The sequence below is a fragment of the Gadus chalcogrammus genome, chromosome 14 (genome assembly GCF_026213295.1).
Source record: "Gadus chalcogrammus isolate NIFS_2021 chromosome 14, NIFS_Gcha_1.0, whole genome shotgun sequence".
In the NCBI taxonomy this organism is placed as follows: domain Eukaryota; kingdom Metazoa; phylum Chordata; class Actinopteri; order Gadiformes; family Gadidae; genus Gadus; species Gadus chalcogrammus.
The window spans coordinates 23,074,405-23,090,242 of record NC_079425.1 but is presented as its reverse complement, the minus strand read 5'-3'; the positions used below and the strand labels follow the sequence as shown (position 1 = coordinate 23,090,242).

The 15,838-nt window shown below is 47.1% G+C and overlaps 1 protein-coding gene across 1 annotated transcript in view; it reads left to right on the top strand.

Annotated features, from left to right (window-relative positions):
- The first annotated feature begins 373 nt into the window (after positions 1 to 373).
- The window catches only part of cd276 (CD276 molecule), a 73,733-nt gene continuing 58,268 nt past the window's right edge, over positions 374 to 15,838 (top strand). The window contains exons 1-3 of the mRNA XM_056607182.1: positions 374 to 661; positions 3,869 to 3,967; positions 13,507 to 13,854. Coding sequence (XP_056463157.1) covers positions 625 to 661; positions 3,869 to 3,967; positions 13,507 to 13,854 — 484 coding nt within the window. The 5' untranslated portion in view covers positions 374 to 624. The remainder of the gene's footprint in view (positions 662 to 3,868; positions 3,968 to 13,506; positions 13,855 to 15,838) is intronic.

Here is a 15,838-nt window from a genome sequence, read left to right as displayed (position 1 = left end):
AAATAAATACGTACAACGATTTATAAATACGTTCAACGTTCACACAGACCCCGACCCACACAAACAAACACATACTCACTAAATCATAATGTTAAACTCTTTAAATGCAGATATATAGAAATTAATCATCACATAAAGAACAACGACAGTTACGTCCCTGGTTGAAGAACGAATTAAAACCTGTTGGATAACACTGATTTTAAATTAGGCCTATATGAATGAATCATATGCATCTTAATGCATGAGGCGACTGAAAAAAACACACACACATGCAAACATTCAGCAAACAAACACACAGACACACATGCACACGCACAGAAGATATGATTTTAGCAGACGCGACATAAATGGTTAATTGCGGGGTCGGGCTGGTGGACCCCCGCCCCTCCTCATGACATCACCGCTGGACAAAGCGGCAAGGAGTGGTTTCACAGAGACGATCCAAAACCAAACGATAGGAAATAAAGAGTGGTACATTGTGGCAGATAAGTAGACAACCGGAGTAGTTGCACACTTTAGATCCCATTTTGGATATCCCGGCTGTTGGGTGTGTTGAGAGTGACACGTTGCTGGGAAGGAACTGTTCCCCAAAATAAGATCAACCGCAAGTATCACTGCCGCTGGATGGTTGCTGATCCTAAACTTTTGCTCCTCTATCATGGTAAGCTTGATATATTACACTTAACTCTGAGCACGAGTATATTAAATGCGATGATCAAATCTGTATTTCCCCAGTAACAGTATAGCAAACATAAACAGTGATTTCTCAGACTGGCAACAACTGGGAGATACTCTGTGAAGTAAGCCTAAAACAGCGGTTTTCTATCGAAAACTTATCATGAATTGACTTAATGGTTCGCTCAATGATAGGGCCTAGGAAAACACAGTTATCCCTTTTTTCCATTTTCCTCCCATGCAGCTGTTGAGTGGTGAAGGAAATGGACTGCGCCACCTTTGACATAAAGTTGGTATAGCCTACAACAGCATAGCCACTGCAACAAATATTGGATTTGCTACTTTTCATAATGTTAAACTCTTTAAATGCAGATATATAGAAATTAATCACATTACAGCATAGGTCTACAACCAATAATGTGGGTTATTGGTATTATATAACTATATATACTTTAGTTTCAATATTATGTGTATTTCTATTTCAATTGAGTATTATTACATTCCCTAAAAGTCAGTGTCTTTATTTAGTTAGATGTGTGTTAGGAAGTTAGCATTTATTTAAACATATCATATTTTACAGATGTAAACACAGCCACAGACAGACACACAGACGCACGCACGCACGCACACAAACACAACACAACACAACACACAGCAGGCTGTGCTGTGGTCACCACCTTAAGCCTCTCTTTATTATGTTGGCACGTGGCATGTCTTTCTGATCAATATTATTACCCAGCCTCACACTTTGCTACATATCTTAGTGAGACAGGAAGTAAGAGCTATTAAGAGATGCAGACAGGAAGTGAGCTTAGTGCTCCACACGCACCAACATGTACACACAAAGATGTAAATTAGGGCTAAAGCATTTGACCTGAATGAGATGGGGCGGCAAATTTATAAAGTGTAGCCTAGTAATATGTCGAAAGTAAACTGGAGACGTAATCTGGAATCGTAGCCTACATGGAACAATGAAAGATTGTCAAACTGCTTTTTTTGTCAAATGTTTAAAACTAGGAGGCAAAGCTCCTTTTAGTTAATGTAGTCTACATCAAAATACAAACACTGTTTTGACTTCTATTATTGAAACTTATGCTGATTTCAGATCCACAAACATACAATCTCGACAATTCTACCAAACAGATTTTGGAAAACTTCTGAGGGCAACCAAAATCAACCCCTGGGGTTTAGATTTTTAATTAAGAAGGTTGAGTGAAAGCTAGATATGGATTGATTTATTTCATAATACAGCTTAATGAATGCTTATTGTCAGAGTAAAGTACACACACATTATTGGTTTATTGTAAAAATATGGATAGCTGCCGTTAATTAATTAGTTTATAGGGAGTTAATTGGCCATGTTTTATTTAAATTGTAGCCAAAACCTTCTCCTGCTAGTTTTTACCTTTTTATCAGTGAACAATTCCAGTTCCCCTAATGTTGTGGTCATCTGGCCAGTCACATGGAGGGACAAAGAGAAGAACTTCCACTCTTTCAACAAATAGAAGTGGAAACAAGTTGGGACTTTCCTATTGGAACAGGTCAGAGAAAGTACCTTGACTCACACTGTGAAAAAACAACATACTTTGATGGCTTCCTGGTGTCTGCCCAGCACAGAGACTATACACAGTCTGGTCTAGCGCAGGGGAAACTCAGCCAATGTGGCATACCTCTTGTCCTGTGTTAAATAAAATAGCACTCAATATATGGAACTTTTCAGGAAAAGTCTTTAAGATTTAAAAACATTGAGGATGACTCATCTTCACTACATGTGCGCTTGCAACTTTCTCAAATTTCCATGCCTTTTACGGTAAATGTTTGTGTGCTGGTAACAGTGCAAGAACGCTGAGCTGGTAAACCAGCAGGTCCACAGCCTCATTGGCAGACAGCGTCTCTTAATGGAAGAGCTCCTGAGAGTGAAGAGAAAGCAAGTTGTTGCTGTTCTGTGACAAAGTTCTTCTCCTTCTACCCTCATCCTCTTTATTGTGGCCTGTGGATAAAAACCACCAGAGAAAGAAAATGTGGGTGTGGTTTAGTACTGATTTGTAACCAAAGACAAAGAGCATTATTTTGAGGAATTGTTGATAATACCAAGATGAAAGTTGTTTTAACAGTTGATCTAGGGAGTCTTGTTGAGCATTTCTGAGAGAAACAGGTTTAAGAAAGATGCGATGGCCTTGGGTACTGGCATTCGTCATTATAGGTATTATCAGCCATAAAAAAATATATATAATTGGATATGATTAGCATTTGGCATAGGTGGATGTTACACACGACGACTCTAGTACACCCCCATGGGGGCGCTGTGACAATGCAGAAGCATTCCCCAGATATCTCTCTCCAGCATCTTGGAGCAATCTCTCGAGTCCCACTTTGGAAGCGTTTGATAGGCCCCTCAGCTGTAAAAGCAGATGGCCCAAATGTGTGCCATGTGATTTTATGTTGCTATTATTATGTATTTTATACCGAAGTGACATTAACCGCCCATCTCTATTCTCTACCCTCTGTGTCTTATTTATAGTCTATCTTCATGTTGACCTTGAGGAGCATCACTATACTCTCACACACGCACACACGCGGACACATGCACACAAGCACGCACACGCACGCGCACTTGCACGCACGCACGCACTTGCCCCTGCCCCCAGGTATGCCTAGAATAGGGAGTTGAGAAGAAGCAGGCAAATAAACGGATAGAAAGACAAACGGGGACAGACGAGAATGAGTGACAGACAGACCTCCATTTTAATGAGTTCCTCATCCCTGATGAAACATCACATCCAAAAGAGAATCTACACAGAGATGTATGGCTGGCCATATGATTTCAATCACTTGTCAATCACAACACTGTTCTTAATTCCACTGGGAGTATGGGAGTCGCAAGAGTTGTCGGAGAATGTGTGTCCTGACATTGTCTGTGTATGAGTATGGAATGGTGATTCATTTCCGGAGCTGTTTGTTCCTCATTTGATATGATTCCGCTCTTGTTCTGCACGAAACAACCAATTAATCATAATCCAAATTCAAGTTTTGCTTTGAATCGTTAAGCAATATTTCCTTCATTTTCCTTCAAGAGGAATACATTCAAAACGGTATTACTCTACTCTTGCATCATCCTCGCCTTGCTCAGATACACCGAGCCGCGTCCTGGTTCTTGAGTGTCTGATGTGATGGCTCCTGTTGTTTCCCACAGCTCTGCATCTGAGGACCCACAAGGCCCGCGGCTCCCAGTCTCCCTTACGGACCATGCTGTCCCTCCTGCTGCTCTCCCTGCTGGTGGTCCAGTCTCGGGGTGAGTGCCGTCTCCAACCCCCTGTCTGCCCTTACGCCGTTTATCCCAGCATCACGGTTACCGCTGCTGAGGAAATATCACATCGGGTCTGGAACACCTATTAGCCCCCTCCAATGGCTTCACTGGGTACACAGAAGAAGCCCCAACGGAGCTACTCCCAGAACTAATATGTGGAGGCAGACGAACCCTATAAAGCCTGTGTTGAAGAACGTATTAATCCTGTCGAAATGAAACAGATTCTTATTTACCCACACGCAGGGTTTGGCGCACTGCTGGATGTTACTTTATACTGGCGTGCACACACACAGGCACACACAGGCAGACTGCTTTAGATGAAGGTATACTTCAGTGTAATCCTCCTGACATAGCGATCCTATTGAGGTGGGTTGAAGGAGAACAGTGTTGCCTCTTGACAAACGCAGCACAGAAGAGTCGTCTCCCGGGCCCGGGCTGAGGTCTAAACCTAAGTTGCTAGAGGAGCACTTCTTTTGTTCTGCTGCGTGACTCAAGAGAGTGACGGTGGGAGTGTTTTGGGGTGGTGTTCGGGTGGTGGTTTGATGTGCCGGATGAGACGGCATGAGTCAGATGATACCGGTAAAACACATTGAAAGTTTTGCTTCTGAGGAACAGAACTGATGTTCTAAGCAGAATCAATGTTGTAAAAAGGTAAACACGGTCAGGGCTTGCGTGTCCCCGACGTTGTAAATACAAAAAGGGAGTTTGTATTGTCAAGTTAAGCATCAACACCGCCTCTATTGTAGCAAAGCCTTCCAATGCTGCAGCAACCTTGAAATGGCCATAAATTGTATAAAAATCTGGATAAAGTAAGAAAAAAATACAACTGGATGATTAAAAAGAAGTAAACGATAAAACCCACCACAAAACTGCAAAAAACGCATAAGGCCAATGAAAAGAGCACAATGTTTGGCTGATCGTAAGATGAGAGCTTTCCTATTAAAGACAGGTCTGTAAAAGTGTTATAAAACCGGGAACGGACCCTGCAACCTGGGTCTCCCTAGGATCCATTCCAAGGGGAGGGACCCCTCAAACTCACAGAGGACTCTATATAGTAAGTATCAGCTTCGGTCTCCGGCGTGCAGACTTAAAGTGTCTTCAGCGGGTCATTAGCGGCAGATTGTCCCGGGGCAGTAATGGGCCCGCAGCCTACTCATTACGGGTCAGCCTTGCTTCCGCTGCTGAGCTCGCTCCCCCTCGCACGGGGGAGAGAGGACGAGGAGGAGGACGAGGAGGAGGAGGAGGAGGAGGAGGAGGAGGAGGAGGAGGAGGAGGAGGAGGAGGAGGAGGAGGAGGAGACGACGACGAGGAGGCCGACAGAGATCGTTTATTTTCCGGTAATGGAGCGTTGTAGCTCACATGGTGATCCGCGCTCTCTGCTAAACTAGCGCGCTAATTGAATTATTCTGGGCCCATTCTGTCGCTCTCGCTTCCCGCACCGCTAGGAAACTTAAAGCGACGTGTCGTTTGGCATCGGACCAGTGTCTCCATCCTTGCACAGTGTGTGTGTGCTACGCACGGAGCATGTATGGGTGGATTTGTGTGTCTACGTTTGGGTGGATGTGTGTGTGCTACGTATGGGTGGATGTGTGTGTGTCTACGTATGGGTGATTGTGTGTGTATCTACGTATTGGTGGTTGTGTGTGTGTCTACGTATGGGTGGATGTGTGTGTCTTCTACGTACAGAGCTGTACAGGTGGATGTGTGTGGGCTCTGCATGCATGGATGTACTCTAACCGACATGCTCCTTTGGCCATTTTTCTTCCAGACTTCTCTCCTGCAGTTTCTTAGGATTAGCGGCTCTGTCATCTCTTGTTCTAAGCAGTGTGAGTCCTCTGTAATGCCGGCAAACACCCTTATCTACAAGGCAAGATTGCACTGCCGCTCCGGTGCCCACTCCTGATCCGCAGAACCCTATTGGTCAGGGTAGGACAGTGTGAGCGTGCGTGGAAACGCTGGCGACTTCCAGAAGAATTACAATGTTGGGACCGGCCGCCTTCGGCTCGGTGAACACGCGACCCTGCCCGAAGGTTGTGTGGTCAAACCCCGCTGTCTACAGTGTACCTGAAGGCATCACTGTGCAATGCACCCCTGCTATTAAAACACAGACAGACGCACACACACGCACACGCACACGCGCACACACACACACACACAATGAAGCAAACCCATTCAGATTCACACAAATACCAGAAAACTAGACTGATGGCTCGATTCTCAATCAGAACGGCAGCGATACCAGGTAATTGTCACTATCACACAGGGTTGTACTTAGCATGGCAGTGCATAGGCCGTCATAGCGTCTCTGGTAGTGCACCCTTTGAAGCTTTGCTAACTACAAATGGCCTCTTCGCTCCTCCATCACCCCCTCCCTTCCTCTCCACAGCAGTTGATGGTGCGGAGAGGGGGGGACCTTTTAGCCTGCGCCAAAATTCAATTTAGGGTTATTACCCCGTATCCATGATGTTCTTGCTAATTTGATTGGGTCCAGTCAAGTATCCTTTAAAAAACAATCGAGGACGGCGAGACAAAGATTGCTTTTTTTTGCTACAGTGCATACATAATGAACACTGAGCACTCACTGCTGCCCCCTGCTTCTCCACTTTAGACACACACGCATGCACGCACACACACACACACACACACACACACACACACACACACACACACACACACACACATACACACGTCTCTACTTGCCTCCCGGTTTTCTCCTTGAAACTGAGACTGCATCACTCACCGACCACTTCATGATTATTTAAAAAAATCCTGCCTAGTGGGATTGCTCAAAAATAAATAAATATGGTGATAAACAGATCCTGCAGCTGTCGAGCGGGTCATGTGATCTTCTGCGGGGTCCGCAGGGCTGAGGAAAACGAGATTTATGAATGCTTGTGTTGTGCTGTGCTTGGAAAGCATCGGTGACTGCTGGCTTGATCATGAATAGTTCATAACTCCCGGTGCCCCCCAGGGTTGGGTGTTGATGGGGGGGAAGGATATCACAGGTTCATGGTTTCAACCAGACGGACCAAGCTCCCTGCTGCCATCACTGGTTTCTAGCCCTGAGCTCCATTGGCATCAGTGAACTTGGGGAAGGTAGAAACATTCAAAGCTGGCCTTTTGCATGTGTGACTCGGCTGCGGTTATTAAAAGGGACGCGTTTAAAACACCTTTCCTCGTCACGTGGATTACAGCCAGACAACCTTTATCTCACCCTTCTGAAGTCGGGCACTCATCAACGCGCTCGGTGCTCCTTTGTAATTACACGGCCCCAACCCTACGCTGCATCTTATTGCCTGTCATCCGGATTTAGCCGCGCGGCCTCAGGATCCCACCCTGCAAAACATCCCGCCTTCCGTCCCTCACCCCTTCGCTCCTCCCCCGTCTGTCCCTCTCTCTCTCTCTCTCTCTCTCCCTCTCTCTCTCCCTCCTTCTGGCTAATCATCACTGGCCCTCTGTCTCCCGGCTTGGCGAGATAGGGGCTTGGCCTTATCTCCCTGCTCTTCTGCACCTCACCCTATTATCTGCCTGCCGGAGCCCATTAACGCGTTATTGACAGGATATGAGTCCCAGCCCCCACCTCACCACATGCACACGCACCAAACACGCACACACACACTTCCACATCCCCGCCATCACTCTCCCCGACTGCCCAGCTCTACGTCCCTGATCCGATATCTGGTGTGAGTGTGAGGAGGGGAAGAAAGGAAGGACGTTTGAGTGGAGTAACTGAGGGAACAGTTCAGGGTGTGAATTAAGAAGCAAAAACAATTGTCTTCTTCGTCTTCTTCAAATGAAATGTAATCTCCATCAAATTTCTTTCATCTAGAACAAGGTCATGATTGCTCTGCCCTCTTCATGATGTTTTAAAGATGGTCTTTTATGACCTGCCTAACAATATCTTCTAATGTACTGAATTGGCATTCTCATAATCATATACTGTATGTGTTGATCCTTGAAAGTTTCAAAAATGTCCTTAACACAATTAGGGTTAACCATGTGATATAGATTAAGATAATCGGTACGGTAATAATTACGTTTAACCAAGTGGTGTACATTAGGAGGATGTGTAGGAGTATTATAACATTCATCATTTGGTCTATATTAAAATAATTCTTCTGAGAATAATTACATTTCACCCTGCGGTACACATTAAGACAATGTGTAGGAGTGCGGAAACATGTTTGTTATACTTTGTCATTTGTATAATTACATTCTGAAACATTCTGTGTAGATATACTCTGACCTAATGTAACTCATTAGACATGGCAGCTAAATAGATCCCTATTGTAAGACGTTCTTCTGTTTTCTAGCTTGAGTGAACCGTGTGAAGGAAAGAGTTCAGTCTCCTGCCTGGAGAGTCTGGCAGTACCTGATATCGCCTTAAACCGCTTGAACTGCAAATCTACTTGTCGCTCGACCCCTTGGTCTGAGACTTCAACTGCATCCGAATTGGGCAGAATAATCTCCTTTCAGTAGTCTACCCACCTTCTCGTCAACACAGGCATTGGATAAAGACAGCATTACATCACAAATGTGGATGTACTGCTGTCTTTAACCAATGCAGGCATGGCATTACATGGCAATGACGTGGGCAAAAGTAAGTAGTAATATGTAATAGATTATAATGAATGAATGGAAAGCAGTTGTATTACTCTTTTTTTGTTTCGCAAAAATATCTGATTAGCAACCAAAAACCCTGTGAAACAATCTGAAATGTGAGTTTTGTGATCCATGGCACCACTTTTCGAATCGGTTTAGTTTCACAATTTGCTCTAGAATAAGAAAGCCAGACAGAAAAGACTCAATTCAACAAAATGCCATTTTATTTGTATAGCTGGCAGGGTTAGGGTGAACCCTGGCTAGGGTTAGGGCCACGTTATAATATAGCCTCTACCCTAGCCCTCTCCCTTCCACTCATTGTTCCTACAGCCTCATTTTAGGGTTGGCCAAAAATATGTGGAGAATGATGAGGTGCTGAAACTGCAGTTACATTAACCGCCATATGGGGGCAGAATTGTCCAAGCATACATCCTCACCTCTTCAGTCTGACCGACTGATTCCCAACCACAGTGCAGCCTTTGAGTTTGCTGTGCTGTGTCACTACTGCCCATGGTGTGTCCCCATAATATAGAGGCTGGATGTTCCTGGTGTTGTCAATCAGCGTCATCATTCCCTTTTATAATTGTACCAATGTCACTCGAAAGATTGTGTTCTTACTAATTGATCCTGGCCATGTCAGTGTTGGGTACTACTGCCTACTGACTGTTGGGTTTTCTGGACGTGTAATTTCTATGTTTATGTGATACTGGGGATGTTTATCTGGAAGATGGTTGAATGGGTCTGAACTTAAGGGAGGATATTAGAATTGTATTCCCATTGTGTTTATTGAGAAGGCTGATAAGAGGCATCCTGACTCCAATAAGTCTTAAATTGTCTGTTTGCGTTGTGCATTTGAGTGTATGTTTTTGTGAGACAGTGTGAGAGTGTGTGTGTGTGTGGGTTTGTGCGTGTGTGTGTGTGTGTGTGTGTGTGTGTGTGTGTGTGTGTGTGTGTGTGTGTGTGTGTGTGTGTGTGTGTGTGTGTGTGTGTGTGTGTGTGTGTGTGTGTGTGTGTGCACTAGTGTGCGTGTGTGTGACTGGGTATATGTGCCTTCGTAAACGATTTAAATGTACATAAGTGCACGTGACTGCGTGCACATACGGGGTGAGCATTGTGTTTCCCATCACACGGGCCTGTCCACCTGTCGCCCGGCTGAACGCCGCGACTGTAATAATCTCCCTACCTGTGCAGCCTGCATGGCTCTGCCCCCACGCCGCCTCTCAGTCCCACCCCTGCTGTCGCCGGCTTACCCGGGGCCTGGCACCCCCCAGCTGGGCCCCCGCCGATGACGAACAGAGGAGGAAGATGACTACCCCGGTGATGACCGTGAAGAGGATGATGATGACGGCGAAGAAGATAAAAGAGACACGAGACGTTCCCTGACTGCGCTCCTTAGCAGGAGAGCAGATGGAGATGCAGACATCACTGATACTCCTGCCAGTGAGCAGTGAGTCCCCCACCCCCGCCCCCATCCGAGCGGAGCTGCGCTGCGTGGGGGGGCCAGAGTGTGCCAGACGCCGGCGAGACAAGGCTGTAGGACGGTTTATTCTGCGTCGGCAGTGAAAGTGCCCAGCTCTGTCTTGCAGGCAGTCAAACAGAGTCCGGGCACCGTAAACACAAATCGCAGAATGTAAATCCCGTCGGCCGCGGGCTATCCCCCGTCCTCCTCGCGGCCTCCTCAGCGACGGTTTATCGAGGTGGGAGGAGGAAGGGAGGAGCGGGGAAATTTGCCCATCCCTCTGTCTCTCGCACGCCCCTCCGTTCATCCGTCTTGCACCACCCGCCGGTCCGCCTTGCCGGACGCCTCCTTGGACGAGGCGGGGTAGGGCTCTGAGATCTGCTTTGAGGGCCCAGCCCCCCCACCCCCATCCCCACCCCTGCATTCAGCTAACCTGCCAAATTAGGATCTCATGGTCTCTGACTGCGTCTCTAACCCCGCCTCTCTTCCACGTTGTTTACTTCCTGAGTGCTGTAGGAGTCAACAGCTTCTGGCTTGTTGGAGAACATGGCGCAAACATCTCATAATAATGATGATAAATAATAATATAACCATGATGGAAAATGACTGTAATGATGGTCCAACGCAACAACAACTTTGTGTGTCGACGAGTGGTGAATTATTCATCCGTTGGTATTTCGAGAGAGAGAGAGAGAGAGAGTAGATCAAGTGCCTATCTTCAATCCTTATATCATTTGTTTACTCTGTGTTAAGGGATTACTGGTTTAGCGAGTGGAGTAACGCACAGCTCTTACCCCCATTCAACCCTCAAAATACTCTGTGAGTCATCCGGGGCTAAGAGATGTATTGAATTCATCTCCAGAACGTATTTCACTCATAATACGAAAAAACAAGATTTATCTAGTCACAAAAAAAAACAGCACGGAAAACACTCAACACAGAAATGTGTCAACTCCCTTGACGCAAAGTTACCTCCTCCAGCCAAGATTGGTTCGGATACAGTTTAGTTTTTTAGGGCCGTCGGTTGGATGCTTTAGAAGTCTGTAGCACCGCAGCCCTTGTTTTCCCGGTAGAGGGGGAGAAACCCTGTTTGGCCGTCGTTCTAACAGGGTGTGGGTAGTAAATTGGGGGGTCAGCGACTCGGCGTCCCCTGCTCCTTCCCCAGATTGGTATTTGAAGAGGTTTGTTGTTTTGGTCAACTCCGCGGCGACGGCAGACCGGAGTGCAGTGGCCGGCGGTGTTTGTGGGACTCACACAAACACTGGCAGAGCGATGACCCCGTGACACAGACACACACCCGCCGAACGGACAAAAGGTGTGTCCGGGAGAACACAATGTTTTGTTGTGTGTTTGAGCGTTCCGTTTTTTTGTGCGTTCTTTTGGAGGCGCCGGCTGGGTTCAGGAGGCCAGTAATTATGAATTCCAAAGGGAGGGGAAAACAATACAAAAATGAACACATTGTAAATCAAAGCAATTTTCATTAAACATGACAGTGTTGTGCGTGCTCGCAGGCACGCCGGCACACACACACACACACACACACACACACACACACACACACACACACACACACACACACACACACACACACACACTAATGTCCACACTAATTCCCATTCTGACCCGAACGCAGAGGAGCATGTTTGGGGTGGACGACGGGCTCCCCCCTGTCTGCTCCCCGACGGCCTGCCCTTGCGGCTCGGAGCAGTAGGGGGCAGTATGCCTGCAGTGCAGCACCCAGGAGGGCCTGCGAGGGTGCAGGGAGAGAGGCAGTGTGTTGTACCGACGCCCTCCCTTCTTCTGCAGGAATATCCGTCCCAACAACCATCCCCGCCTTAAACCTTTTGATGAAAGACTTGTTTGTTCTCGATGGAGGGAGAAAAAAGCAACTCTTGTGCCACTCCAGTAATCAAAACAAGTGATGCTAGGCGGATGTTATCTGTTCAGCTTGAAAGGCGGGCTTCCTAATACAACACGGTGGCTGTGGCCGGGAATGGGCTGATATTACGCCAATCACGCGGGCGGGAGTGTACACTGTGGATGTGTTCCTCCAGGGGCCCGGCTGGCGTGTTCTCGTCTCCCTCTCTCCCGCCCTGTGATGAGGATGAGTGTCTTGGAGAGTTTAAGAGCAGACAGGGATTACAGAGCAGATGCTGACTCTGTGGATAGCAGAGGTGCGCTGTGGCTCCGAGACGCCTGCCTCTGATGCACAGCGGTGATGCGGCGATGCTCTCGACGCTCCGGGGCTGCAGGGAGCCCGGTTCAGACCCGGCAGACACACACGGACAGACACGCACGTATGCACCACAGGTAGACGTGTGTGAACATACATGTGTGTGTGTAGTCATGTCCACACACACACACACACACACACACACACACACACACACACACACACACACACACACACACACACACACACACACACACATACAACTGAAAACGCAAAATCAATATTGAGTAGTCTCTGTATTAGGAGAAAACCGTGTCCCACTTCATTCCCATGATAACCAGGATAAGAGACCTATTGAAGTTATTCCCCCACCTACAGTATTTCCCTGAGGGTTTTCACAAAGCTAAGGGATACAGCGTTAGTTCCTCCATCCAATCCCATTGCACCGAGTCTTCGAAGGCAGGCAAAGCCTATAGGAGTAAAGCAAAGTCTTAATGCTTACCGTTGAATCCCTTTGCCCGTCTCCTCAGCTCCGCTACCCACCGCGGCGGGCTGCTCGCTTAGTCACTGAACACGCACCAGAGAGCAGCCTATCAGAGATGATGCTTCCATATTTGATTCCTTTCCCCAAATGAAAAAGATGATTCATGTTGGCGTCGGACTCGTATTGTGGGGGGCTTTATTGTGATACATTGTTATTCTGATGATATTTGGCATCATAGCCGTTGTTTACTGTCACTGCCATATTGCAATATTGATACGGCTATAGAAGAATAGATGTGTACGGGAGTTTGTTAGATTTCTTCCTGAGCGTGAAGTCTTTAAAAGAGAGCCGTCCACTCTTCAGTTATCCAGATCGTTCTGTCGGCAGTGAGCTAAACAGCAGTGTCATTTTCCTTCCCTGGATATCTCCATTACCTGAGGCTGTTTACCCACTGTGTCGTCTCCGCAGTTCATGCTTCATCCTCAAACCAAATCGCTCACTAATAATATCGAGTCAAGTTTTTTCTCTCTCTCTCTCTCTCTCTCTCTCTCTCTCTCTCTCTCTCTCTCTCTCTCTCTCTCTCTCTCTCTCTCTCTCTCTCTCTCTCTCTCTCTCTCTCTCAATTAAATCCAATTCAAAATGATTCATTCGCACGAGAAACTAACATTTACATTGCCAAAGCGGGTGAAAAATAAAGAAGTCAAAATCGAAAACGCTGAATCCAAAACATTGATACATCAGCTACGACACCATTAAACTCTTTTCTCTCTCTCTCTCTCTCTCTCTCTCTCTCTCTCTCTCCCCAGCCATGCAGGTGCACGTGCCCGAGCTGCCGGTGGTCGCCCTGCAGGGCCACGACACCGTCCTCAACTGCACCTTCAGCGGCACGGCGCCCTTCTCCCCCTCCGACATCAGCGTGTTCTGGCAGCTGACGGACACCAAGCGCAGCGTGCACGGCTACTGGGACGGCCGGGACCAGCTGGTGGACCAGGCCGAGGCCTTCTCCGGCCGCACCGCCCTGTCCCCCGACCGGCTGCGCCACGGCGACGCCTCGCTGCTCCTGCGGCGGGTGGAGGTGGCGGACGAGGGCAGCTACACCTGCTTTGTCAGGGTGCAGAACTACAGCAGCTCCGCCCTGCTGCTGCAGGTGGCCGGTGAGTCGACCCCCCCCCCCCCCAACCCCCCCACACACACACACACACACACCGTAGGACCACCCGTCAGCCCCACCCCGCACCCCGCACACCGTCCAACACCCCCACCCGCGCCCCAGCCCCGGTCAGCCAAGAGGTTTGATTACATGGATGGATGGATGGATGGATGGATGGATGGATGGATGGATGGATGGATGGATGGATGGATAGGAACTTTATTTATCCCTCGGGAAGGATCCCCTTATAAAACTGCACTTCCAGCAGTAGCAAACACCATGTTACAAATAGAACAAGAGTTAAAAACAAGTAGCAATGTACAAAAGTACAAAAATGTTACATGCATGTATGCAGGGAAATAATATACAAGAAGAATACTATGCAAGCCAATGTTTACTGGAGGGAGTGCTTAAACGGCGCATAAATACAGTGCAAGAAAATAGTGTATCAAACAGCCAAGTTGTGTTTGATATGCAGTGTTATGTTATGTAGTGGGTCAGGCCTGGCATGTGCACCGCCGTGCTCCACCGGGAGGCTGTGTGAGATGGAGGTCTGCCCATGCCCGTCCATTCACTGGTTTATGAGTGCGGGATGTGGCTCTGGAGGTAGAGGGTGTTGGCTGGGAACTGCAGGGTTGCTAGTTCGAGCCCCTGCTCCTCCTAGCATAGTGTTGAGGTGTCACTGTGCAAGACACCTCACCCTACCTGCTCCCGACGAGCTGGCTGTTGCCTTGCATGGTTGACGTGACTGCGTGCATGTGAATGTGTGCATGGATGGGTGAATGTTAGGCGATATTGTAAAGTGCTTTGAGTGGCCACTAGTTAGAAAAGTGCTGTATAAATGCAGTCCATATACCATTTACAAGGCTATGTAGAAACGTCTGTGCTAAGATCTTGGGTTGATCCTTCAGAGACTAATTTATCAGACTCATTATTCAATTGCATCTCATACATTATGCTATTATCCTTGTGATTTCTTTATTATCCTTGATATTATCCGTGATTTCTTTCAATTCAAATTCAATATTCAAGATTTAGGTATTTACAGTATATGGTACTTGGTATATATTTCTTGGCATGATCAGATTATGCACTGTTCTCTACAGAACGCTACAACTCCTCCAACATGGTAGTAGAGCGGGTAGGCTGGTAACCTGAAGGTTGTTGGTTCGATCCCCGGCTCCTCCTAGCTGAGTGTCGAGGTGTCCTTGAGCAAGGCACCTAACCCTGACTGTTAGCTCCCGGTGAGCTGGCTGTCACCTTGCATGGTTGACTGGCATTACTGTAAAGCGCTTTGGGTGGCCAATGGTTAGAAAAGTGCTATATAAATGCAGTCCATTTATTTTATTTATTTTAACGCATCAAGGCTAGTCCGTTAGGCTCATGATGTCCAATGGGAAGAGATCTTCTGTTCATGTTCAGGTGCAGCATGAGGTGATGGTGCTTTATTCCTTTCCTTTTCAATCCTTTACATCTCATTGAGAGGATGTTGTGACCGTGTATCAGGGACCCAGACACAGCATTGACAACACTGTGAAGGTTACTAAAACAAGCAGCATTTGCTATAAAAAAGTGAGTTTGGTAAAGGATTCATCTCTAAACATATATGTGTGTGTGTATGCTCTTATCCTAACCTCGAACACTAACTGCTTTTTGCATAAACCTTGGAATCCGCGCGGCTAAATATGTCACCCATTGTTTGCTCCCCGGATCCCTTGACTGTACATTGAACTTTATTTAACAGCTCATGTTTCTCTTTTTTCTCGTGGACTCCAGGACCTGACGTGCGTTCATGTTGACAACATGACGTTTGTTCGTCAGCTGTCACACTGTTGCTAGGCGACTGACATGTTGCTGACAGCTTATTTTGGACTTTTCACATAAAGCATAAGCGGAGATGGGGCCTGTACCTACGCCAGTGTTGCCTCTATCATACATGCCTATCGGATCAATTCTCCACACCAGACAGGAAACGGCGATGATAGTTT